Source organism: Argentina anserina, chromosome 2 (genome assembly GCF_933775445.1).
Source record: "Argentina anserina chromosome 2, drPotAnse1.1, whole genome shotgun sequence".
Classification (NCBI taxonomy): Eukaryota; Viridiplantae; Streptophyta; class Magnoliopsida; order Rosales; family Rosaceae; genus Argentina; species Argentina anserina.
The window spans coordinates 29,974,753-30,000,000 of NC_065873.1; the positions used below are offsets into that span (position 1 = coordinate 29,974,753).

The window sequence follows — 25,248 nt, forward strand, 5'->3', positions numbered from 1 at the left end:
TCCCTGGGATGAGGGACTAAAGCGTCCTTCTCCCATGGCCGGTAAGAACGAGATTTACCTTGTGATTTTGGGGATGAAAATATAATTTGGTGAAAGCCAAGGCCCAAGGGATTGTGTATTTGTGTTAGAGACTTTAGCGGTGATGCAAACTTGAATGCCATGTTTTACCATGGAAAATAGAATTGTGATCAAACCATTACATTGTGCTGTTTTAGGTACTAAACCCTAATGCACAATTGCACTATAGTAGGACTAGGTATTGACTTGTTTCTCTATGTTATGTTTTATTTGGCTCGACATTAGTCTTGCCTTGAATAATCTTATATTATGATTGTTAGAGATCTTAGAGTTCGGCAGAAGAAATCACTACACTTACGTGAGACAAGTTTATAACTAAGTGTGCGAGACCATATCAGTTTTTATTACACATTCAATAAACCCACATTCACTTTCGTTAACAAATAGTCTTTGTCGTGGCGATCATGCAATGAAAAGACCCGCGCTAGGTGGTTGTATTACGTGTCTGATAAGTAAAGTGCATAGTAATTGAGATTATACATTTCACTCATAAAAAACAAACAATACATACATGTGTATGATAGATACATAACTGACCCATGAAATTAGTTAGAACTCTTTTATATTTCGCTTATGGAAGCTTGTTTTCCGTTATAGAACACTTGATTTGCCTGGCTCAAACTTGAGCAACAACTAATATGTTTTAGAAGGTAGTATCTTATATGATGAATTAACGTTACCAAACCATGTCGCTGACAATTCATGTTGAAACGGTGAATAAAATCAAATAAACGTAATTTCTACGGATGTCACTAAAATAGGTCAACTCTAGCGTCATTGTAACAACATACAAAAGTATTAATTAGGCGCTTTGTTAGAATATCCCTGTTAGAATATTGTGTGCTAAATAATATGAATGTGATGCAAATTCACATTTTCTATGAACTATGTAATTAATTGTAATTCTATTTAGAGGTCCTTTAAGCACATTTAAATATATAAATAAAAAATTGAGAAAGTTATGAATATATAAAGTCTTTAGGGGTAAAAGTAAATACTTGAGATCTCATCGGATCATTTTATAAATAACCTAAAATAGTAAAAATACATTTTTACAAGAAGGTTATGCATGCCCAAGTTATAAAACTTGAGGACGACAAAGGTTTGAATAATTATGGCAAACTCATCACTCATTCGTTTTCACATTGAATAATTATGCCAAGTCATACCGGATTTCTTAGCTTTCTAAACGTAATCAATGTGTCCAGATTATGTTTATATGTATCAATAACGATTTTTCCTTTTCAGTTTAATATATGTGAAACTCTTTCAGTTATCACATTTTTTTATAAGTAACAATGATGAGTTTTCCTACAATGTTCATATATGAAAGTTGATGAGTTTCTGCCTCAAATGTCCCAATGATTTTTTTTTCCCTTTCATGCTCATGTATGAAATTATGAGATTTCATTTCATTCTCGTATGTCAAGAATGATGAATTTTCCTATTGATGAATATTTAGATAGGTAAGAATGTATTGGATGAACATCTGATACATGTTCAGCCTAAAGAAGAAAAAAGAAATTGAAAAAGAAGCAAGATACATGGTATTCACATCATAATCTCATAAGAATTATGATGCCCAAATAAGAAGCCACTCTTGACTCTGGAGACTCGAGCATATCAAAGAAGGAACTTTCCTTGAATACAATATCTGGATTTACTCTTCCATATTTGGTAAGACTGTAAGAGAAAGAGGAAGCGAAGTGTGAGAGAAAAACAAATGCGGTGAGCGTGGATCGAACACGCGACCTTCAGATCTTCAGTCTGACGCTCGCTTAATTGAGCTATCCCCTCTGCTGTTGTTCAATCCGACATCAATGGTCTAATCCCGCGGTAAAACAAAATTGGAAATACAGAATTGATCATGAATGCTACATCACTTTATCATTCATGACATGTCAAATGCCATTTTCCATATTATTTTCTCAACAGACTCAAAAGCAAGACAAGAAAACGATGACCTAAAAGAGTAACAAGCATCTGATGTAGGTTGCAAACAGGTATTACGCAGCTTCATATTTTACAGGAAAATTGGCTAGCAAGAAGCAACTCTCTCTTTCAAATGCCTGAAAAGCACATTTCACAGATCTAAACCAAACATTCTAAGCTAATGTCCTCGTTTTATAATCAAAAGGCAACAAATAAAGTGATATAACCTTCCTCTGTGTAATAACTAATAAGATGTATAAAGTATACAAGAGTGCAGATCATGGGATGAAAATCCTTGACAGTAAATGGTTGGATGGAGCTGAATGGTGTTCATCGAACGAGCCTCCCTTTGACAAAGCAAAACGACCTCTGAAGCAAGTAAACTGGCTTTGTATTCCCCATGTATGTGAAGAAATTCTCAAAATTGGGTAAGAGTAGTAGCTCATATCAAAGAATAACTATCTATCTACCTATCTGTTCAGAGGCTCTAATTGAACTTCCATCCTTCCTGATGTACGTGAATCCTTCTCTGAATGTATTCCATTTGGACTCAACAAATCAACAGAGTCATCTTCCTCAAGATTCCCCAGCACCCAATTGCTTCTGCCGACACTTCTATCCCCCCTTCTTTGCCTTTCACAGTATTCCAAATATACTACTATCAAAGCACATATCAAGAACCAAACTATCAAAGCCCAGTTGAGCCCACCAACATTTTCGCCGCCATATCTATCACCTAAATGCCTCAATCCCGTGAAAAGTGCTCCAAAACCTACTACAATGGCACTCCTGCCCCCGATCACATGAAGATACTCCCACAAAAGCCTTTTAGAGGAAACCTGCTCTCCATTATTTGGTCTCTTTGGCCTTAGGTATGCATTCACCGGTTGCATACAAACCAAAAATATAGCCGTAGTTCCAAATTTAACATGTAATGAGCCGAAAAAGAAGCCTCGGAGCTCGGCAACAGCAAAAAGAAGGGCAAGTAGAACGATTGCCAAACCTGAGTACTGCAAGTATACATGAATCCGGTACCAACCATCACCCTTAACATGTTTCAAGTATCTAGCTGCCAGTATTCCACCAGGAAGCAATATAGCCCAAGAGAGAAACATCATAAATCCATGCACTGCTAAAACTGGCTGCAAATCCTGCTCTGCCTCTGCAGAACCACGCATAAGCAGAACCCTTATAGGCCTACTGCTGGTAACAAAATGCATATTTTGATCACTAAGATGATCATCTGACCACGTAGCACCCATTGCCCATATAACTTTAAGAGGAGTAGTTGGATCAATTATGTTTTTACACTCGGGCTTATCACTCTTACCACATGAAGGTCTCAAAGGGCGAGTGAACTCGAATGTTATGATCCCATTTTCTGACCTGCACCTCACATATGTCAAATTTTCATTAGTTGGATGCACACTCGAGGCATCCTTACCATCAATCCAGTAAGTATTTACCCGCCCTTTGCCAATATTATCAATCCAACCAACATAAGCATAGCTGTTCACCATTTCCCTACCAAATCCTATTGCCAAGAAACCACTTTTCTTCTCACCTCGGACCGCAATAGATATAGAATCATGTGCCAATGTCCAAAATAAGGTAACTTGCTGATCATCCAAAACCACACTGCTATTATACATATCAGGTAAACCCCCATCAACCACCTGTACCTTCCATCCCATTTTCTGGTCATAAAGAGATTGATAGTACACCAGGTCTGGGGTATTCCTGTTTGGCGCCCATTTTAACTCCTTGGGACTGGCTTGAACTCCTTGATACTCCGGTCCTCCAGCATAAACAGTCTCGCTTGCATTCCTCAGTGTAGCATTCCCACCAAGAGGATCCGAAGTAATGTAGAGAGCAACATCATGCCCAGCTTGTATTGAAAACGTGACCGGCACCCCTCTTTCTACTCTCAACACCGGAGCTTCCTTCTTGTTAACATAAAGAACCTTTGAAGGGTTGGGAGGGTCTGGATAATGCACTGCCTCCCCGGAAGTAACCACAAGCGGCGCCTTTGCATCGGCAATAATGAGATGCTGATCCTCTGTGTCTTCGGCCTCTATAGGACCGAAACAGTCATCCACATGCTCAGACATATTCAGCTGGAGATAGCCATAAGCCACATCCTGGGGTCCCCCATGGTTTTGGGGAAGATAGTAAGGCTGAAGAGTATCCGGTGGCCTGATCGTCCCCACAGCCCAAATCACCATCATTTTCTCAGTATGGTTCACCACTACATCATACTTCTGATCAGCCGATTCCAACGGCCTCTGGTACCTAATAAACGACACGGCGTCCCTGCGGTGGCCGTAAACCAATCTAGTATTGTTCACCAAGCCATTGGCGGCAGTCCCTTCGTACCTCGTATCGGGGCAGACCCCTTTAACGGAGCCGTCCTTGTCCACCGCGCACTCACTGTACTTTGAGATGTAAAAATCAGTGACAAACGGCATTCCCTCCTCATCGAATCCGGCGACGGCCACATCAGCTCCGAGCATGAACTGCTCAGTAGTCATCTTGGGGCTGGCCCACCCGAAAGCCATGTAATCCGTGGAATCAGTGGCAGCTTCGAGCCCAATATCAACCACATTCTCCGCAGGACGCAGTGTCCATCTAACCCTATAATGATCAGACAAGCTCTTGCAATTCTCCAGCATAGTCGGCTCAGTATGAACCCGACTGCTCCCATTCCATGAATCGCTCGCCGGCGACGGAGAAGGGGCCAAGCCGGAAGAGCGGTTGATTACGTCACGGAGGACGATGTGACCGAAGTCGGAGGAGGTGGGGAGGTCCCAGACGGCGAGGACTTGGATCTGATCCCAGGTGACATTGTCTCTGAGACGCACAGTGAAGCTTGCGCTTTTGTAGGTCTGGTTGAGTTTGTGGTCGGAGACGACGAAGCCGGCGGTGAGGTTGTTGAAGTCGGGGGCGGCGGCGGCCCACCAGCGGACGTCGGAGCCGGAGAGCATGTCGAAATTGGAGACCTGGAAGGAGCAGTCGTCGAGTATTTTGAGGGAGCCTCTGAGCTGGTGCTGGAGCATTTTGAATTCGGATTCCAAGTTGACGAGTGGGCTGGTTTTGGGGCAACTGGGACCCGGATCGGCATGGCAGAATGTAAGCAACAGGGGGAGGAGAAACCCTAGGACGAAGACGGCGGTGGTGGGTTTGGGAGGCATGAGAGGGGTGTGGAGATCCGGATCTTTGGTATTTGGAGAGAGTTTGGGATCCAATATCAGCAGTATGTATGTGTTACTAGGAATTTAAAGGGTGAAAGGAGAAGGTAGAATCAGACCTGAGGAGGAGGAGGAGGAGGATGCCGTTGATCGGAGAAAGGTGGAGCAGGAGGCTCGCCCGGCGTTGATTGAGTGGGTTGCTTTGGTTGCGTGGGACTTTTTTAAAAAGCGGTGCGCCACGTTCTCTCTGGAAATTTTGGGCAACGATTTACATTTAGATCCACGAACCATTTGTCATACATACTCTCACAGTACATGTTTATACATTTTTGGTATATCTCCATTTTGTCCATGTATTTTTCTGTTAGTGGAAATTTGGAATGAATGATGATGGTTGATAGAGAAATCCTTTTTATGTAATCTCAGCTAGTGACGGTATAAACAATTATCAGGAGAGTTGGATTCAAAGCAAATTGTCACGGGGCACAAATGAGTTTTTTATTAGAGCATACGTTTACGATGTGGATGAACTAGTATAGATGTTGAAATTGTTGACCTTGTCTGATCGGACGTTACTTACAGTGAATGGAGGTGGAGATGCCATTATCTTTTCTTATTTGAAATGGGGATGCTAATATTTAACCTGCAGTTTTAACCAACCAGCAGCCTATGATTTGCATCGTCAATGCCGCCCAATGTGAAAGCACAGCCCAATTGGTGGTTTCCGATTGGCCTATAAGCACAGACAAGCGCTTGTTTCATCTGCTAGATGACATGATAGCTGGACAACTATAGGCTTTCCAGTGAATCAAATTGCTGCACTTGAACTGCAGCCTGCACTAGTTCAGATTAGGCACCGCCAATTCCGCCACATCTCTACTTGTTCAGCCACAATGTCTACATACAATGTATAGAATGCAGCATTATGCTGTTTAGCAATTAGAAGAGATTTATAACATCTGAAACCTTACTTCCGGCAGAAGGCTACAAATGATAACCAAACAATTGTTGCCATTCTTACATTTGGGATTCTTGCTGATAAGTACGATGATGAACCAAACCTTGTTATACCAGTATGTGTATCACACCCTTAGGCCACACTTACCCACAGATATACTGCTGCTTCTGCCAGCTTCCCTTCCTTCTGTTCCCTTTCATTACTCTAGTTGTTTGTGTTTTGCAGCAAGGATACGAATCAAAGTATCTCACTGCAGCACACTTACATGCATACAGATAATTCAAGAAGATAACAGAATGAGTGATCAAAGAGCGACCGGCAGCTTCTAATTGCAAAATTACAAAAACATTATCCAAAAGAACCAAACAACAAGAATACATGAGCTTTCAAGAAAGAAAATAAATACGTACATGCTGAAGAGAACGAGGGAAAGAGCCAATGAAGTAAGAACGCCGGGGAAATAACTCATTGAAACATAGACTTTTATTGAAACACTAACTGCAATAATTTACAAGAAACTCAATGCTACAGAACCGGTTAAGGTTTCAGTTACAGGCAAGCAAAGATGATAAGTTAAAACTAAAACAACAACTCTTTTTTGCGAACAGTGTACAAGGAAATGCTACATGTCTCACACTCAATAGTCTACAAATATTCATCAATCTTTTTTGACAATTATTTTCTTTCAATTAGTACTCTGTCCATTCTCAACACCCAGACCGTACAGGACACCTGCATATTTCTCGGTCGAGCCGCTGAAGAAGGTATCCCTCAATTTCCTAAAGGTGCATGCTGTAAGCAAACTGTCTGAGCCTGCTTGATGGCACACACCAATTCTTTCCACATCCAAGAGTTCTGCAAGCTTGTTCAACCCACCGTGGAGGCTGTTGCAGAACTTCATCAAATGCTTGATATCATACACCATTGGGAAGTATATCTTGATCAAATCAAAGAAACCAGCTTGCGTGTCAGGCAAACTCCTACAAGTCAAAAGCTTGAGCAGGTATCCAAAATCATACCCACTATGGAAGGTAACCCAATGCACAGCATCATTCAATACAACCCCTGAAGACATCAAGAGCTCAGCGAACCGGTTCACATCAATACCCTGCTCGCTGTTCTTCTTAAAGTCAATCCCACATTGACGCAACAACTCAATTGAATCGCTGGCAAAGATGTCTTCGGTGACATTGAACTCGCGGAAATTGAACTGCCAGATGAAGGAGTTTTCGGTACCACAGGTAGGAAGGTTGCCATTCTCGTCGGAGAAAGTGAGGCCCAACTGAATCAATTTCAACATATCAACATTGTCTTTCAAAGTCTGATAGTTGTAATCGCTTATGTTCTTAAAAGCCCCAACAGGGCGAAGAACCACACCAGGGAACTCGGTATCCATAGCAATATAGTTGTACTTGTCAACAATACCCCGTATTATATGGAACTCCTCTTCAAGATTATCATTCCACACCTCCCGGATTTGAATCGAATCCTCTTTCGGCAAAATTGACATTTCCAATATACCAAATCAAGCAAAACAATCAAACCCAGATCTTTAAATCGTTCAAGAACGAACCCCGAAACAAAAAAACACCTCAACTTGATTGAGAAAGTTTCGAGCTTTGAACCAGATCTGGAGCAAACCCAAATAAATACGATAGAAGAAGCAGAACCTGAGGTGGAGATCTGTAGCGAGGCGAATCCTTGATCTGAAACAGAGACATGAACGATGCGTGAATAAAGGAAGAAGAAAAGCAGTGTTAAAGTAAGTAATAGTAGAAAGACAAGTGATTGGAGATCTGACCTTGGAGGTGTTAGATTGAGGGATGAGGAGAACGGATCTGGGAGTTGGGAACAGTGATTTGGGGTGTCCGGTTAGATAGATGGAGGTCAACGAAGACGGAGGGGAAGAGAGGAGAAAGAGGAGGATGAGGAAGAACGTGGTTTCAGACCTTTACTGGGGTTGGGTTCTTAACGACTGTGAGGACGGGGCCCCGAATGGATTGAACCTACCACGGAACGACGCCGTATAATGTCTGCAAACAACGAAACGACGCCGTTTGTGCGGGTTTTACTTTGCTTGCCCCATTATTGGGGGCAGTAGTACGTAATAAATCATGAAATAATGTAAGTCATTTGATTGGTCATTCATACCGAATTGGCCCCATCTTCCACGAGAGAAGTCATTCGCTTGCATTATTGTAACAATTTCTTCTCAATGAATGAAATGCTTTCATTGGATCAAAAATAAAAATATATATATACCGAATTGGCCAAAAAAGAAACATTCTTGATTCATTTTAATATGGTTCCTAGGTTATCCATTATTCATAAGGAGGATGATTAGATTACTCGAAGGTTAATAATGTGAATGTTTCAACAAGAGTAGTAATGTAAAGTTATGAAAGATTTATATTTTAATAATATTTTTACAAGTTACAACGCGGCTTCCTGTGTATGATTGAATTGAAAAATGATTTATATTGAACGATGGACCGATAAATATACATAACAAGCATGACATTAAACAGAATTTTGCAAGTTAGAAGGAAAATATCAAATGGCTGAAAAACACTGTTACCCGAATTTGCTGTATGGTCATACCTTGATAGGCTACTGCCTTGGACTGCTCTACTTTTTGAAAGTCTTTGTGTTTGGAGTAAATTACCAGTAGAGCTTGTCATAGAAACATTGTCATCTTGGGTGTTGATGGCTGCTGATCTCTATTTGGTAATGTAAACCTGCTAGCCAGGGCATCATATATATTATAGGCATTTACATTACCATCTTCATCTATTGTTTGTTTGTTTAATTTGAAGATTGGCTTAGTACCGTCTGTACGTGCCTGTATCTCTCTCCCAACCCTCCGCTCAGTGTACCTTGATCATTATGTCAAGACTCGTCGAGGCACAGTAGAACAAATTCAAGCAAATTGGATGAGTGAAATTGGAAAGAAATATTCGAGCGAGCTATATGGTAAAAATTACACCGTGGATATTTGTTATTGCGTGGCGAAGTTTGATAGGCTCGATACTCGTGGAGGCACAGTTGCAGTGTAGTAGCACAAATCGATCGAAAGCCAAAAGTCACAGACTCGGAGAGTGAGAGAGAGAGAGAGAGAGAGAGCGGGAGAGAGAGTTTGCATCCGAAAATGCAAGAGACGAAAGAAGCGAGCAGCAAGCCCAGAAAGGTCAACCTTTCAGATCACAACTCCATCAAGCACCTTCTCGACGAGTCCGTCTCCGAGGTCCCAGACTTTTTCTTACCCTTGTTTATGCGTTATAACTGTTCACCTTCATAATGAATTCGATCCAGTTTTATCTGTGTTTGGTTGTAATTCGGTTTCTACTTTGTAATGTTCATCGATTGGCTTTGTAGATTGTTACAAGTCGCGGATATGTGGAGGACACCAAGTTAAGTAACTTGAAATTGTTAATTGGAGCCATTGTCATAACTATTGCTCTGTTTGCTCAGTTCTACAAGAAGAAATTCCCTGAAAACCACAACTTCCTGATTGGATGCATAATATCATATCCTTTAGCTACTACACGGGTCTTGCTATTTTGATTTCCACAGTATTATATTGTGATCATGTGTCCTTGTTTTTCATGTTTGGTGAGTTTGTGAAATTGTTTATAACATGCTAGCATCTCTTATTGGTTCATATCAGAAAACCATTGTCATAAGAGCATGGTTGGAAAGTTAATCTTGGTTCAAAGTTCCCCTCAAATGTGTATGATCCTTGACTCTGGCAAGTATATTGTCATCAATGGAGTACTACAGCTGATTTCGTACGTGAAGGAGAAAAATGCAATATTGTTTACTCATCCTCTGGTAAGATTATATTTTGTTGTTGTTTCTGTTTGTATTTTGTCATAGTAACGTTTTGATGAAGTTGCCATAAAACAGTCAATTGATAGCTCAGTGGTACTGTCAGGGATGTTTCTTTTTTGGGAGTAATATGGTTTCACTCACATTTTATTCAATATTGAATGCGTACATGTTCTTTTTCCTGTGAAACAAACCTTTGGGCTAGATTTTACTCTCCTCTTGCTGTGAAGGAGAGTTAAAGTCGTTAACAATGCTGCAACCTTTCATTCCCTTGATTGGCAGTTTGGCACTCCGACTTTATATTCAGTCTGTTTGCTTGACACTGTCTTGCACTCTTGCATGAGATAGTTGATCCCTGAACTTGCCAAGTCTTAACATAATCAGATCAATATGGGAATGTATACATAATTTTCTTGTTATGGCTTATGATGAGATTGATATTAACTCTATAAGAATGTTTAGAAACATATGGAGAGGATGGATTTACACTCAGAATTTCCGTCTAGCAGTTCATCATATCATCTAAATGGTTAAATGTGAATATGGGATGAACGTCAATGTCATTGGGTTCTAGACTCTAGAGGATATATAGAATTTGGCATGAGGCAAAGGAGTGAAAGTTGGCTTTGTTGTCCATTTCTTATTTCTTATTCAATTTTGCAGGGATCCTTTAGTACTGGTTTGGTGGTGTCTTCCAAATTACCAAGGTTTTCTGATTTGTACACTCTTACAATAGCAAGTGCAGATCCAAAATCAATTTCTGCAAATAAAACGGTGGAATTCACTAAGAGTGTTACTAAGTGGTCTCTCTCTATCTCTCTCATGATGTATGCCAATGTTTTTGCATTGCTTCCTGGGGTTTCAATTCGCGCTATCATTGTCTCAGGTTTACCAAGGATGGAGTATTGGTGGAAGGCCTGCTATGGAAGGAAGTAGATGGACTCATAAACCAATATGCAAGAGAACCAAAGAAGAGCAGGTGAAGTGACATTTTGCTTCGCGAGAGGATTCGGTTCTCACACACAAAAACGAGCTCTATTGTATTGTGTGTAGTATTTTAGAGTGAATATTTGGAATTCTTAGAAAAACAAAATGAATGAACATTTGAATGTGTTGTCATTCAGCGTGATGTGTATTATAAGTTATTACTATAAAACCCAATACACAATTAACACATCACGTACTTGGTATTTAATCATTTCAACTCGATCTCCATGTTTGTGATTAGTTAATACTTTCTTTGGTCCTTTTGTAGCTGACCAGATCATGATGCGTGTTTAATCCCAAATGTGAAATGTATACAACCCTACACTACAAATCATAAGTTCATAAATAACCACAAGAACCAACGATGACCATAGCAACAATGAGGCCCAATTTATAAGCAACGGCTACCAGAAAATTAAATCAAGTCCGCGTCTCTGCGCATCATCTAAAATAAACAGAACAGAGTGACGGAGCTAGTTTAAACCAGAAGCAGGTAGGCATTATATGAAGGATCACAGAAGCAGACTGACAGAAAGGACCAAAAGAGAAACCAGAAATGAATAGCCTCATCAGACTGGTTTGGTTTGAATTGAATTGCATTGGAGTGTGGAAACTATTACCAGTAGTGCAGATTGGTCATGTCATTCGGTCATTGTGCACTGTTCATTTCAGCCTTATTGTTTTCGTATTTATGCTCTTAAATTCAGCCTAGGTGCTTGTTGCTTTATCTTCCTCCGTTGGGTTCGCAAGGCTATCAGATTTCATTTCCTCGGTTTTGGTTGTATCTCTCTGTCCTCAGTCACCTTCTGCTGCTGCTCCAACCTTCAGGTTTCGTATATGTTGTTAACTTCGTCACTGTTTCTCTGTTACTTTTCTTCTTCCTCCCTTCCTTGTTATTGGCTTGATAAGTTCTACAGTTTCTGTTCTTGTTCTCTAAGTTTAGGCCTTTTTTATTGTTTGTTTTAGGAGTTCTCATCTGCTCATTCCTTTTCTGGTTGTGTTTCCGCTATGCTTTTCTTTGCCTTGTTTGGTTTAATCTTCATATCTTCTTTACATCCTAACCGCTACAATAACCTGAAAGGTGTTTCTATTGACCAAAAGAGGGTAGCAGAGACAGAGAGAGAGAGAGAGAGAGAGAGAGAGAGAGAGAGAGAGAGAGTCGAGCGTAAAACCACATATTCAAAACATCCATGTAAAAATTTGCTTAATCATATTTAACTACCTATTTTTACAAGTCTGGATGCTCTTAAATTTCATTAGAAAACTGTTTTTCCTTTATTTACGATAATAATTTATGAAAATTTCATGAAGATGGAGTCTTTTGAGCAAATGAAACAACTGTGACCTCATTATATATCTGCAGGTGTTTTCGGGAGAACCAATTGACTGCTGTTTGTCTCTCTTCTCTTTGACACAAGTTCAAATGGCAGCTAGCAAACCAGCATTTTTTCAGGTCCTCATTGGTGATTTCTGCCGGCGCCTGGTAACAATTTTGGCTCCTTTTATATTTTCCAAATATCTTAATTTTCAGCATGGCTTTATCTGATTAGATTGTGAGCTATGTCTCATGATTATTCTACCTTTCTGGATCAAGATCTGTAACTTTTTCAGTAACTGTCTTGATTATGATTTTGTTATATGGGGTGAGAACTAGTGATGAGAAGCTCAAAAGAAGTATATACATTTAGTCTTATACTAATTACTGCATAACCTCAGCTCAATTTCTTAGTACTCAGTGACTAGTGGTACTGTTACGATACAAAGCTTTCGAACTCTTTGTTATATTGGTTTCCTTGGTGCTTAATGTTGTATTAAGTTATTAACCATTTGAATTCTTTGCACTGAGAAGAATCGAAATGCCCTTTATGTGAAAATACTATGCCCTGCATTAATTGTATACCCTCGATCCAGCATATCGTTGTGTGAAGTCAGCTGACACGCAACTGCATTTTGTAGAGAATACCAAATGCGTTTGTGGAAGAGTTCATGGGAACACCGCCTTGTAAATGTGTTCTTAAAGGTCCCGATGGACAAAGCTGGAATGTGCCACTGGAAGAGAGAGAAAGTGGCTTGTTCTTTTGTAAGGGTTGGCAGAAGTTTGTGCAACATCATTGTTTGGAAGAAGGAGACTTTTTGGTTTTCCATTATACTGGCAAACTTGAGTTTGATGTCACAATTTTTGATGAAAGTGCTTGTGAAATTGATTTGGAAGTAACCAAGAGGAGAAGTCTCGCTGGTGGAAGTAGTAAGTTGTATTATGTTGTGCACTTACAGTAATTTTGCTGTTTTGATTTATCTGACAGAACATCTCACCTTAAATATTTGCATGCATTTGGCTCTATATATAGGCAGTCAAGTTGTTGCTGAAAAGGCTGCAATTGAAGAAACACCAATTGGAGTGACGGTGTTCAGGTCAAATTATTCATGCTTCATGCAAACTTTGGACAAATGTAGAGCTTATGAGTTGGTAAGTACTGTCTTGAATTTCAATTCTGTTTCTAGGAACCATTTTTCCTATTGTTATCGGAATTTATGACCCCTTTGATTGGAAACGAAGTTGCTCTATTGTTATATTCCGTGCAATTTTAGTCCCACTTAACATCCATGATCCATCAGTCATTTGGGATTATTGCTTTGGTTTCGTTCTCTTTATTAATACCAATAATGTTATAATTGCAGACAGTTCCAGTGAAAATAGTGAAACAAGAGGGCCTCAAGGGAGGAGAGTCGATAAGGCTTCATCATCCAAGGAAGAAATCACAGAAAGTAGGCACAGGTGTGACCAGAGATGGTCGTTTCAAGCTGAGAAGTGGTTGGCGCCAAAGTTGCATTGAGTTCGAAATTTCAAATGGGGACAATGTTGTTCTGGAGTTTGTGAAGTCAAATGTGATTCTAGTTCACAATTTCAGAGGGGAAAATGTGATACTTGATGGTCCTAAAGCAGTGGACGCTAGTAACTATAAGCAATGCTAGAAGCTAGTTAGTTCACTGCAGTGATTCGCACTCTTTTGACTCCAGACAATATGATCTTATATTTCCTTAACTTATGATACTTTTAACAATCTAGCAGCCTCTGTATCTGAGTTTATGCTTTACTTATATATTTTCTTATCATGAAATTGATTTTCTTTAATTTCTACATGCCCAGCTGCTATATTCTTGAGAGCTTGGGTTGGGCCTATTGGGCCAGCAACTTTGCCGGGAATGTGGCAAATACTAGAATCCCCCTTGCTCTTCTACAAGCTTCTTCTCTTTTGCCTCTTTCCCAAGCCAAAACACAAACACAATCTCTCTCTCTCTCTCTCTCTCTCTCTCTCTCTCTCCTCAAATTCTCATTTCAAAACCGACTCAACGCACTCATACGCTGATCAAAAAATGGCTAGCCGGCAAGCCACGAAGCTCAGCAAATCGGCGATGGTTTTGGCGGGCGCCACCAGAACGTATAGAAACTCCCTCAGTCGGTCCGCAGTCTCTGCTGCCGCCTCACACTTCTCCGTCGCTCCCTTCTCTCGATCCAATGTCGTTTGGGATGCAAATCATGTCGTTTTCCCCACTCGGAGCTTCCACTCTTCCGTTCCTCGGCTCTACTCCGCTGCTCAGGTGCGCACCATACTGTTCTATGTCTGATTCAATTCTTCGATCGAATTTCGAGATTGAGTTTTAATGAAAGCTGCAGGCGCAGCAGAATGAGTTCACGGAGCTGGCGTGGGAGGGGATTACAGGGGCGGTTGATGCCGCGAGAGTCAGCAAGCAGCAGGTGGTGGAATCCGAGCACTTGATGAAGGCTCTGTTGGAGCAGAAGGATGGTTTGGCCCGGAGAATCTTCACCAAGGCTGGTCTCGACAACACCACTCTTCTCCAGGCCACTGATGACTTCATTGCTCAGCAGCCCAAGGCACATTCTTTACTTCCCCTATTCATTTTGCAGTTTCACACTTACTAATTACTATAGTTAATTATCCAATTCATTCATTGTTTATTGTTCTGTTGTGGTGTAGGTGATGGGTGGCACCAGTGGACCTATAATAGGCTCGCATTTGGGCGGTCTGTTGGACAATGCCCGAAGGCTGAAGAAAGAAATGAACGATGATTTTGTGTCTGTGGAGCACCTTCTGCTGGCATTTCAATCCGATTCACGCTTCGGGCAGCAATTGTTTAAGAAACTCCAGCTCAGCGACACGGATTTGAAGGAGGCTGTTAAACATGTTCGTGGAAATCAGAGAGTCACTGATCAAAGTATGATTCTACCTTAATTTGTCTGTTCACTAGGTGCTATCTTAGAGCTTACATGATTATTAGTCTTATAATCATATTGTGCTTCCATAGATCCTGAAGGAAAATATGAGGCTTTGACCAAATATGGAAATGACTTGACTGAGCTCGCCAGTCGTGGCAAACTTGATCCTGTTATTGGACGGGATGATGAGATACGGCGTTGCATCCAGATTTTGTCCAGGAGAACAAAAAATAATCCTGTTATTATTGGGGAGCCTGGTGTGGGGAAAACTGCAATTGCTGAAGGGTAAGGTTCAAACTTTATCATGATTCTTTAGTAACTTCTAAAATATAGATAGCTAATGTTCTACTCTATTATGATTTTTTTTTTCAATTAAGTTTGCTTAATTACTACCTAGATGTTCTGCTTTACTTAACCATTCTTCTTCTCACTTCTGATGTTTTTCTCCTGCTGTCATAATTTTCCAGATCACTCATTCTGCATTGTTTGTATCTATCTCCTATCTTGATTCATTAACCTTTTATGTTATCTGCAGACTAGCTCAACGGATTGTGCGTGGAGATGTTCCGGAACCCCTGTTGAACAGAAAGGTGGTCTTTTTTACTGTTTATCAACTTTTAAAATAAATTATTATTTTCTCATTCCTATAGGCTATAGTGATGCGACTAATTTTTGTGGATATCAAACCTTGGTTTCAAAACCGATACTGCCTTGTAGAGTTGGATCCAAATTCCAATATTTGCATTAGTTGTTCAAAGTTTTTTATTCTCTCCCTCTGTGAAAAGTACAATTCCCATGTATGATGCACCATTCATAGTAGAAATAGGTACTTTCTTGATTTAACTTTGCTTTTTATTCTACAGTTGATTTCCTTAGATATGGGTTCATTGGTGGCTGGAGCTAAGTTTCGTGGTGACTTTGAAGAAAGATTGAAGGCTGTATTGAAGGAAGTTACTGCTTCAAATGGACAAATCATATTGTTCATTGATGAGATTCACACTGTAGTAGGAGCAGGTACGTGTACTCTTAATGACAAAGCTTTTTTTGCTGGTGAATCTGTGAGATTGTCTTCTTATATCCTTGTACATGATTGCTGTTGTTAGGGGCTACAAGTGGTGCAATGGATGCTGGGAACTTGTTGAAACCAATGCTTGGGCGGGGTGAACTACGGTGTATAGGTGCAACCACATTGAATGAGTACAGAAAATATATTGAGAAGGACCCTGCCCTGGAGCGTAGATTTCAGCAGGTTTTTTGTGGTCAGCCATCTGTCGAAGACACAATATCCATTCTCCGTGGGTTGCGTGAGCGCTACGAGCTGCATCATGGTGTGAAAATATCAGATAGTGCCCTTGTTTCTGCAGCAGTTCTTTCTGACAGATACATTACCGAACGATTTTTGCCTGACAAAGGTATGCTTGGAGTCTTCAGTTTATACTTCTTTGTTTTGTCTTAGAGACTTAGAACCATTTTATATCATGTTATTTTCCCAGCCATCGTTGTTTAAATTTGTAATTTATTCTCGGTTTGCAGCCATTGATCTTGTTGATGAGGCTGCCGCAAAGCTGAAAATGGAGATCACCTCTAAGCCAACTGAGTTAGACGAGGTAGACAGAGCGATACTGAAGATGGAGATGGAGAAGTTATCTTTGCAAAATGACACGGATAAATCATCAAAGGAAAGGTTGAGCAAGCTGGAGAGTGACCTAGCATTGCTCAAACAGAAACAAAAAGAATTTAATGAACAGTGGGATCGGGAAAAGGCGCTCATGACTCGTATACGATCAATCAAAGAAGAGGTATTATTCAATCTCGTGTTGACTGGAGAATGCCCATCATTTAATGGCTGGAGTTTTTTTTTTTTTTTTAATCTCTGATCTGTGGGTTCCTAATTTTGTAGATTGGTAGAGTAAACCAAGAGATGGAAGCTGCTGAACGTGCGTATGACCTTAGTCGTGCAGCAGAGCTCAAATATGGAACTCTAATGTCCCTGCAACGCCAATTAGAAGAGGCTGAGAAAAACCTTGCCGAGTACCAGAAGTCTGGAAAATCTTTTCTACGGGAAGAAGTCACTGATCTTGACATTGCTGAGATTGTAAGCAAATGGACTGGTATACCTTTGTCAAACCTTCAACAGTCGGAAAGAGACAAGCTGGTCATGCTAGAACAGGTACTTCATAAGAGGGTAGTGGGTCAAGATATAGCCGTGAAATCAGTAGCTGATGCAATTAGACGTTCAAGGGCCGGTCTCTCAGACCCAAACCGACCTATTGCAAGTTTTATGTTTTTGGGTCCTACTGGTGTGGGGAAAACAGAGCTTGGAAAGGCCTTGGCTAGTTATCTCTTCAACACAGAAAATGCTCTGGTTAGGATTGATATGAGTGAGTATATGGAAAAGCATGCAGTTTCACGTTTGGTGGGTGCCCCACCTGGTTATGTTGGTTATGAAGAAGGTGGACAACTAACAGAAGTGGTTCGTCGGAGACCCTATTGTGTAGTGCTATTTGATGAAATAGAGAAGGCACATCAGGATGTGTTCAATATTTTGTTACAATTGCTGGATGATGGAAGGATTACCGATTCGCAAGGAAGGACTGTAAGCTTCACCAACTGTGTTGTTATAATGACCTCAAATCTAGGCTCCCACTATATTCTCGAAACTCTTCGTAATACTCAAGACAGCAAGGATGCAGTTTATGATTTGATGAAAAGACAAGTGGTTGAACTGGCGAGACAAACTTTCCGGCCTGAGTTCTTGAATCGAGTTGATGAGTTTATCGTGTTCCAGCCTCTGGACTCCAGACAGATCTGCAACATTGTCGAGATACAGGTGATCATCCCTTTCTAGTACCACTTTCACTTCGAGTTATGATTGAAGTTGATTGTCTTTTTATTATTGCAAAATGAAATATTTTAACTGGGTGATTTTCTATTGCAGATGAACCGGTTGAAAGATAGGCTGAAGCAAAGGAAAATAGAGCTTCATTATACAAAGGAAGGCGTGGAGCTCCTTGGTAAATTGGGCTTTGATCCGAACTATGGAGCGAGGCCAGTTAAGAGGGTGATACAGCAGCTGGTGGAGAATGAGATCGCAATGGGAGTGTTGAGAGGAGATTTTACTGAGGAAGATGCGATCATTGTTGATGCTGAGGTGTCGTCTTCCACAGAAGACATTCCCCCGCAGAAGCAGTTGCGAATCAGGAAATTGGAGAACACTTGTTCCGTTGTAGTAGATGACATGGTTGCTAATGACTGATTTTTTGAATTTCGGTTTTGTACATGAAGACAACAACGGGTTTTGGTTTAATGTGTGTAGACTTTTGCGGCAACTGATGACGCCAAAGTGAGATTGTGTGACAAATTGAGAGTTAAAGATTGAACCTGAGGCTTCAACACAGCCACAGCGTAGAATCACTAGAATGTCTTCTGTATATGCCTAGTAGTACTGTATGACTGTTTTCCCGTTGCGGATGATTTAGGCATAAACAATAGAGTAAAGACTGAGCATAAATAAGATGGGAGGGTACCACCGGAATGGACAATGCATGGAGGATAGCAACATACTATACTACCACATAGAACTAGATTCGTCATTGTCTGTCCAATTAGAGAATGTTGTTACAGCAGAATACAAATCTTGGGTGGACTTTGATACAGTTGGAAGACAGAAAACAAGGCTTGAGTTAAATGTATGTGGCCTTTCCGGTGTGCTTTAGCTTGGCATGCATGATGCAACTGCAGGCTAATCAAGGAGACAAGGGGTGTGTGTGTGTTGACACTTGTGTATTGTTCGCTGTCTGGTTATAGAAATGTGCATCGACGCGACATTCTCTTGGCCTCGAACACCTGTAGAATGATCTGCACATTCTTCTTCTTCTCCTTCTTCTTCTTCATGAATCATAAAACCAGATTGTGTCTTGATGGACCCCGTGGCATGCTTTCATGAATGCAAGCCATCTGTTATCTCTTGTATCTCTCAACCCAAGGTGATAGATACTTGCATCCTCCACATTTCAATAGTGTTTAATGTTTATGCAACACCACTTGGTTTTTTCTACACCAAACTTAGTGTTGTTTATCTTCGTTTAGGAAATTAATCATCAATTATATGCTCCAAACATGTAATTATACACTGGTCACAGGATGGATCACGGAATAATATGCATGCGTGTCATTACCCGACGAAATTGATAATTATATCTGCTGGACTAGGGGTCTAGGGCAATCTAATCATGCACTATCTTCTTTTTTTTTGGTCTGAACGTACTTATCATGGACTATCACTAATGCTTGTACCGGTTAATCATATAACAGGAGTAGTCTGTTAACTTTTGCTTCAGAGTAGCGGAGCATGAAACGCAGCAAATTATGACAAATTATCCTAAGGAAAAATTATTATTATTATATATATATAATATCTATTTGATTAGTCTTGTCTGTTTCTAATTACTTATATGTAAATAATTTTTTGTTATTTTTACCGCATACGTATTAATTATACCATGACGTAATATAATTAACTGAATAAACCACATAACATTTCCACGTGGCATAGCGGGTTCACATTAATTTAAATAGTGAAATGCATGCAGTAGCAACGAGAAAGAACAAATCACAGGACATATGGCTGTATAGAAAGACCATGTTTTGCATGATCATAGAACATGCATCTGGCTGACATTGAAATACTGATTCTGTTATATACGTGAGACTCGAACACAAACAAAACTACCAAGAAGCAGCCAGAATATTAGAAGAAGAAGAAGAACAACAAAGGAATCCAATCCGATCAACTTGATCTAGCTGCTTCACGCACTTTGATGCTTGAACGGTTGAACCCCTGAAACCAGTGGAGTACTCTCTACGTGCTTGCCTACGTGACTACGGTACACCGTCTGTAGAATCGATCTTGGGCCATTCTCCGGGCCCTCCGCGAAGCTTCATTAGCTGGATGGAGTAATAATTGAAAAGACGGTAGTGACGGTGTTAGTACTCTACACAATAGCGACCTTACACACTTCCCGATGCAACGCAAATGGCTCTCTTTGGAAGAAGAAGAAGACCCTCTCCACTCCCACAGTTCCCCACAACCCTACACTAAACCAGAAACAGCTTTTTCCTTTTTTCAAATTAACCTTTCTTTTCTTTTCTTTTCTTTTTTTGGTTACAAACCTTTATTTTCTTATGCTTTTATTGCAGATTTCATAGCGAGAGTGGGGAAAATAAAATGCTGTAAAAGACTAAAATCACACCTTTTCTTGTCTTCAAAACAAAGAAAAGGGTCTAACAAGAGAGACAGACCAAACAGAAATATAAAAAAACAAAATATTTTCATAATTTGTTTTTCTTAGAAGAGGACATTTGTTTTCTTAATTTTAAGGACTCTCTCTCACACACTCCTTCAGTAGTCCTTCAGTATCAGTGCTAGCTACTCAGTAAGAAGCTCTCTCTCTCTCTCTCTCTTGAACTGAACGCACTATAAATAATATAAGCTCAGTCACTCTCTGCCATTTCCTATCAGAATAAACAAATAAAATCTCTCCTTGTATCTCGCATTTCAGCCTGAACTGGTTTCCGTGCAATGTAATCTAGTTCAAGCTAAGCTACTACTGCTTCATTGATCGAACAAGCTAGCAACTCCACTCGATCACACCCGATGGCCAAGTGTCACCGCAACAACGTCGGATCTGTAGTCCTCGACCGCCCCACCACCACCTCCTCCTCCGGCCACTCCTCCCGCATCTGGTCCTCCTTCTCCGCCGCCTCATTCCGCCGCTTAATCTTCGACGCCGTTAGCTGCGGCGCCAGCTCCCGCTACCGCCACCGAGACCAGACCGACGCCGCCCTTCCCCCTCCCGCCAGTCCTCCCGCCAGATCAACCGTCAACCCATCGAAGCAAGTAAAACAGCTGGAAAAGCCGAAGCCGAAGTCGGAGAAGCTGTCGGATCTTCTGAACATGGCGGCCGAGTGGTCGGAGGCGGAGAGCGACGCCGTGACGAAGAAGAAAGTGGAGGCATTGGAGGAGCTGAAGAGCGCGGCGAGGGAGTTGCAGGTCGTCGAGAAGAGGAGAGAGGCGGCGAGCGAGGTGAGACTGCTGGCCAAGGAAGATTCCGAAGCCAGAGTCACGCTTGCCATGCTCGGCGTCATTCCGCCGCTCGTCGGAATGCTCGACGAATCTGATGACGTCGAGGCTCAGATCGCATCACTCTATGCTCTGCTCAATCTCGGGATCGGCAACGATGTGTGAGTTCACTTGTTCACTGTCATTTTCTTCCTCTTTTAATTTCTGTTTCTGATTGTTTTCTTCTGCTTTAATTTGTTGCATGCACCATTTTTCTTTTGATGAACAATCCGGCAATGGTTGAATTCGCTTTTTTGTACCTCTCATTTTCATCCCATATTGTATCCAGTGTCATTTTCTTCTTCATCGATCTACCATTTTTTATGTATTCATTATAAGAATAGAATTTATGTCGATTCAAGGTAGCTTCACCCCAACTCTATTTTGATTCAGACAAGGGGAATTGTTAGGGTCCAATTAACCACATTTTAATTAGAAAAAATATGTTGTAAATAGCTGGAAATGTATGAAGTTTGGGACTTTTGTTATGTTGTGATTATTTCCCGGCAATCAGTTAAACTGTTTAAATGTCATTGTAACTGCAAATGAATAGCGTTCAACTTTGTTGAAGTCAATAATTTCAATTGTGAATGATATTTTTGGACCACCCCTGTTGCAGGAACAAAGCTGCTATCCTCCAAGCAGGTGCTGTGCACAAAATGCTCAAGCTAATTGAATCTCCATACTCATCAGTCACTGAAGCAATAATTGCCAACTTCCTTGGCCTAAGTGCTTTGGATTCTAATAAACCTATTATTGGATCTTCAGGGGCCATACCTTTCTTGCTTAAAACCCTCAAGAATTTGGACAACACAATCAGCAGGCAAGCTAAGCAAGACGCCTTGAGAGCTCTCTACAATCTTTCAATCTACTCATCCAACGTCTCGTATATACTGGAAACCGATATGATCCCATTTTTCTTTAATGTACTGGGAGACATGGAAATGAGTGAAAGAATCCTTGCAATTCTAAGCAACATGGTATCTACCCCAGAAGGCCGAAAAGCAATTAGTAGTGTGCGGGATGCATTCCCTGCATTGGTTGATGCACTGAACTGGAACGACTCCCCCGGCTGTCAAGAGAAGGCATCCTACATTTTAATGGTAATGGCGCACAAGGCGTTTGGGGACAGGCAGGCCATGATTGAGGCAGGAGTTGTATCGGCATTGCTCGAATTAACGCTTTTGGGTAGTACATTGGCGCAGAAGAGAGCTTCAAGGATCTTGGAGTGTTTCAGGGTTGATAAAGGAAAACAGATCTCACAGAACTTTGGCGGGAGTTCAGCGGTTTCTGCTCCAATTTGTGGTTCTTCATCATCTTCTTCAAACCCTAATCTAGGTTCCAAGGAGTGTTTGGTAGAGGATGAAAACATGATGAGTGATGAGAGAAAAGCAGTAAAGCAATTAGTACAACAGAGTTTGCAGAGCAACATGAGGAGGATTGTGAAGAGGGCCAATTTGCCCCAAGACTTTGTTCCGTCGGATCATTTCAAGTCACTCACCTTAAGTTCAACTTCAAAGAGCTTGCCATTTTGAGATGACGTCGAGTCGGTCGAGATTGAAGTAAAAAAAAAAAATTAAGAAGTTAGTCTTCTTTTCGTATACACTCTTATTCCAGCTTCTAGGCCTTAATCTATAGCTTTTGTTAGGGTATGAATCTATAGTTATCCTAGTAAAATTCTTGTTTAGTCTTGTACTCTTGTTGGGTAAATAAGTAAAATGCTTCCTGGTTACCGTTCTCATTTTGGCCTGAATCTAAATGAAAGCTTTGAGATCAATGGCATGGCTTGAAAATTTGGGAAACTACTAGTAGTGGAATGAGGCATATAATATTTGGTTTGTGATCATCATCATCATCATCATCATCATCATCATCATCCAACACCCCGCAATAGTCATGGGGTCACTTAACTTTCAACCCCTTCCCATTAGTACAGTTTTGTCCAACTCTTTGTCCCTACTCCCTAGTCCCTACCCAAATTTAAAGAAAATGATAATACGCACCACACCTCTATTGGAAGAGCTGTCGGTCATTTTCTAATACAATGAATAAAAGTCAGGAGTCAGGACCTTCTTCAATTCCCATCTGGGAATCTTTCCTTTGTTTTTGTTTCGATGTGTAAAAGTCTCGTTTAGAACCCTGCATTTATTTACAGAGTTGAAAATTGACTGAACAAAACATGTATATATCACAGTTGCATACTTGCAATGCAGTGAGAACATGGATTGTTATTGTCAACCTCCTTCTCGATGTTGTTTCATTTTCAATTGCCTGCTATGAGCCTATGACCTTGTTTGTTGAACCGGTCTCTTTTATCAATTTTCACAGATCTATGTAGAGTACTAGAATATGAAGACCTTATAAAGCCAGACATTGTGGTTTCATAGTTGAGCTGCAGCTATTTAGCTGTTCATCATCATTCAAAATCATCGGCGTTTCATCCCCATGACTGATCGGGTGTATTACATAAATATATGTACGCATACAGTGGGGTGCCGCAGCCGTATGGGCATTTTGTAATCTTTAGTATGAAAATTCATAGCTGTTTTGCTCAGTATGCCCCTGCAATGTGACATGATAGTGTTGCCCCTCTTTTGGTGTAAATATTAATGTAACATTCATGACCTGTGGGCTGCGGAGTTTTATTTAACAATGAATGAGTAAAATGATTAAAAGTGAGGGTGCAGACGTGCAGTATATACAACATAACAGCATGTAATGAAACCATGTAATGAAACCTAGATCTGGATTTGCCCTTTTAAAAAATTGGCAGATCGTGCTTTGCATTGTGTCAATGAGATAATTTAGTATAGTCTTCCAGATTGAAACACAAACGGCCCACTTGGATTCCGAGTACAACTATGAAAATATTCTGTTTACGAGTTTGTGCTCGATCTGGAAGCAGTAGATGGTGGCTAGGTGGAAGACTAGGTCCTGCAGTTTGTTTCTAAATTGTGCAGCATGGTCCTGGTTTAATAAATTTGTTTTATGCACCAAATGAATCTGCACGTGAGACATTTTAGGTGCTCGATCTGCTAGCTACAAGGTAGTTCAGCAGTTAGTGAGTCTGGCTAACTAAGAACGTCCACAGTTGGTTCTCATCAATGTCATTGATATTTTTGTTAACAGACATCGGCATGAGTAAATGCAAATCGAACCACTGGTACAGGTAAAGCTAAATTTGATGAGTGTATATGATTGAGCTGCAATCCGTAACCCTTTTGGTAATTGGAATAGCTTTTCGATGTCGTTTTCCCTTCAGTATAATGGCAATGGGAATATGATTCCGAAGTGTAGGTAAATGTTGAACTGTTGAAGGCATAGGCACATGCAATGCAGGTTTGTGTGTTGCTGGGTGTTGACATCTATTTTTCATCCATGGATTTATATCATCGATCCACAGGAAAAGAGATATTCTATATGGACGGGTGACGCCAAAGTGACGTAGTTTATGAGCAATGGGCCAATGTGGCCAAACTTGTAACCAGGAGGAGGAGGAGGAGGAGGAGGAGGGAGGTCGTACGTATAGGCCAACTTCTTTGGCGTTTTGCAACTAACTAAAAACTGCAGCGATTTGTACCCAAAAGAAAGGGACTTTGATTCAACTACCCCGATCAAGCTAATTAAAAATCCTTTTCTGTAAAAGATCCATCCTCTACCTGCATACATTCCATTGCACTTGTTTTCCAACATTTTTAGTTAGTTGAAATTACTTTAGGAAAGTGATAATGACGTTGTTGGTTTTAGTTTGTTCACTCATTATTGAGATTCTAGTTGGGGTAAAATTGCAGTAGTGGTACTCCTACTCTTCTGGGGTTTTCTACATCGAGTTCCTGGAAAACTAGACACACGAAGGGAGGCATGGAGCGTCGTCTCTTGAGACACTGATACTAGACATGGAACAACAATGCTGCCACAT

General features: G+C 40.7%; 5 protein-coding genes and 1 long non-coding RNA gene across 8 annotated transcripts; 4 read left to right on the top strand and 2 right to left on the bottom strand.

Moving 5' to 3' along the window:
- Nucleotides 1–2,034: 2,034 nt before the first annotated feature.
- On the bottom strand, nucleotides 2,035–5,390 carry LOC126782274 (cytochrome b561, DM13 and DOMON domain-containing protein At5g54830). Its single transcript, XM_050507489.1, has one exon. The coding sequence runs from the start codon at nucleotides 5,199–5,201 to the stop codon at nucleotides 2,481–2,483; it is 2,721 nt and encodes a 906-aa protein (XP_050363446.1). The 5' UTR covers nucleotides 5,202–5,390; the 3' UTR covers nucleotides 2,035–2,480.
- Nucleotides 5,391–6,617: 1,227 nt separating this feature from the next.
- Nucleotides 6,618–8,130, bottom strand: LOC126782862 (probable CCR4-associated factor 1 homolog 7). Its single transcript, XM_050508194.1, has 2 exons — nucleotides 7,958–8,130; nucleotides 6,618–7,862 (listed from the first exon to the last, which is right to left on the bottom strand). The coding sequence occupies exon 2, from the start codon at nucleotides 7,664–7,666 to the stop codon at nucleotides 6,842–6,844; it is 825 nt and encodes a 274-aa protein (XP_050364151.1). The 5' UTR covers nucleotides 7,667–7,862; nucleotides 7,958–8,130; the 3' UTR covers nucleotides 6,618–6,841.
- A 1,110-nt stretch (nucleotides 8,131–9,240) lies between these two features.
- Nucleotides 9,241–11,251, top strand: LOC126783525 (signal peptidase complex subunit 2-like). Its single transcript, XM_050509006.1, has 5 exons — nucleotides 9,241–9,400; nucleotides 9,532–9,683; nucleotides 9,909–9,987; nucleotides 10,648–10,787; nucleotides 10,871–11,251. Exons 1-5 carry the CDS (start codon nucleotides 9,305–9,307, stop codon nucleotides 10,965–10,967), a joined length of 564 nt encoding a protein of 187 aa, XP_050364963.1. The 5' UTR covers nucleotides 9,241–9,304; the 3' UTR covers nucleotides 10,968–11,251.
- Nucleotides 11,252–11,521: 270 nt separating this feature from the next.
- On the top strand, nucleotides 11,522–13,060 carry LOC126785015 (uncharacterized). The gene is made up of 3 exons (XR_007671013.1): nucleotides 11,522–11,799; nucleotides 12,335–12,454; nucleotides 12,928–13,060. It is a non-coding gene; the product is annotated as an uncharacterized LOC126785015 (long non-coding RNA).
- A 1,268-nt stretch (nucleotides 13,061–14,328) lies between these two features.
- LOC126785322 (chaperone protein ClpB3, mitochondrial) lies at nucleotides 14,329–18,886 on the top strand. Of its 2 annotated transcripts, none has more exons than XM_050510967.1 (10): nucleotides 14,329–14,571; nucleotides 14,657–14,866; nucleotides 14,970–15,207; nucleotides 15,298–15,493; nucleotides 15,744–15,798; nucleotides 16,072–16,222; nucleotides 16,312–16,620; nucleotides 16,742–17,007; nucleotides 17,109–18,038; nucleotides 18,147–18,886. In XM_050510967.1, exons 1-10 carry the CDS (start codon nucleotides 14,347–14,349, stop codon nucleotides 18,462–18,464), a joined length of 2,898 nt encoding a protein of 965 aa, XP_050366924.1. In that variant the 5' UTR covers nucleotides 14,329–14,346; the 3' UTR covers nucleotides 18,465–18,886. The 2 variants fall into 2 exon arrangements, with proteins under 2 accessions (XP_050366924.1, XP_050366923.1); XM_050510966.1 differs by having other exon boundaries at nucleotides 14,648–14,866; nucleotides 18,147–18,885.
- Nucleotides 18,887–20,744: 1,858 nt separating this feature from the next.
- Nucleotides 20,745–22,885, top strand: LOC126783506 (U-box domain-containing protein 13). Of its 2 annotated transcripts, XM_050508986.1 has the most exons (3): nucleotides 20,745–21,451; nucleotides 21,949–21,974; nucleotides 22,098–22,885. In XM_050508986.1, exons 1-3 carry the CDS (start codon nucleotides 20,865–20,867, stop codon nucleotides 22,862–22,864), a joined length of 1,380 nt encoding a protein of 459 aa, XP_050364943.1. In that variant the 5' UTR covers nucleotides 20,745–20,864; the 3' UTR covers nucleotides 22,865–22,885. The 2 variants fall into 2 exon arrangements, with proteins under 2 accessions (XP_050364943.1, XP_050364941.1); XM_050508984.1 differs by having other exon boundaries at nucleotides 21,949–22,885.
- Nucleotides 22,886–25,248: the final 2,363 nt, after the last annotated feature.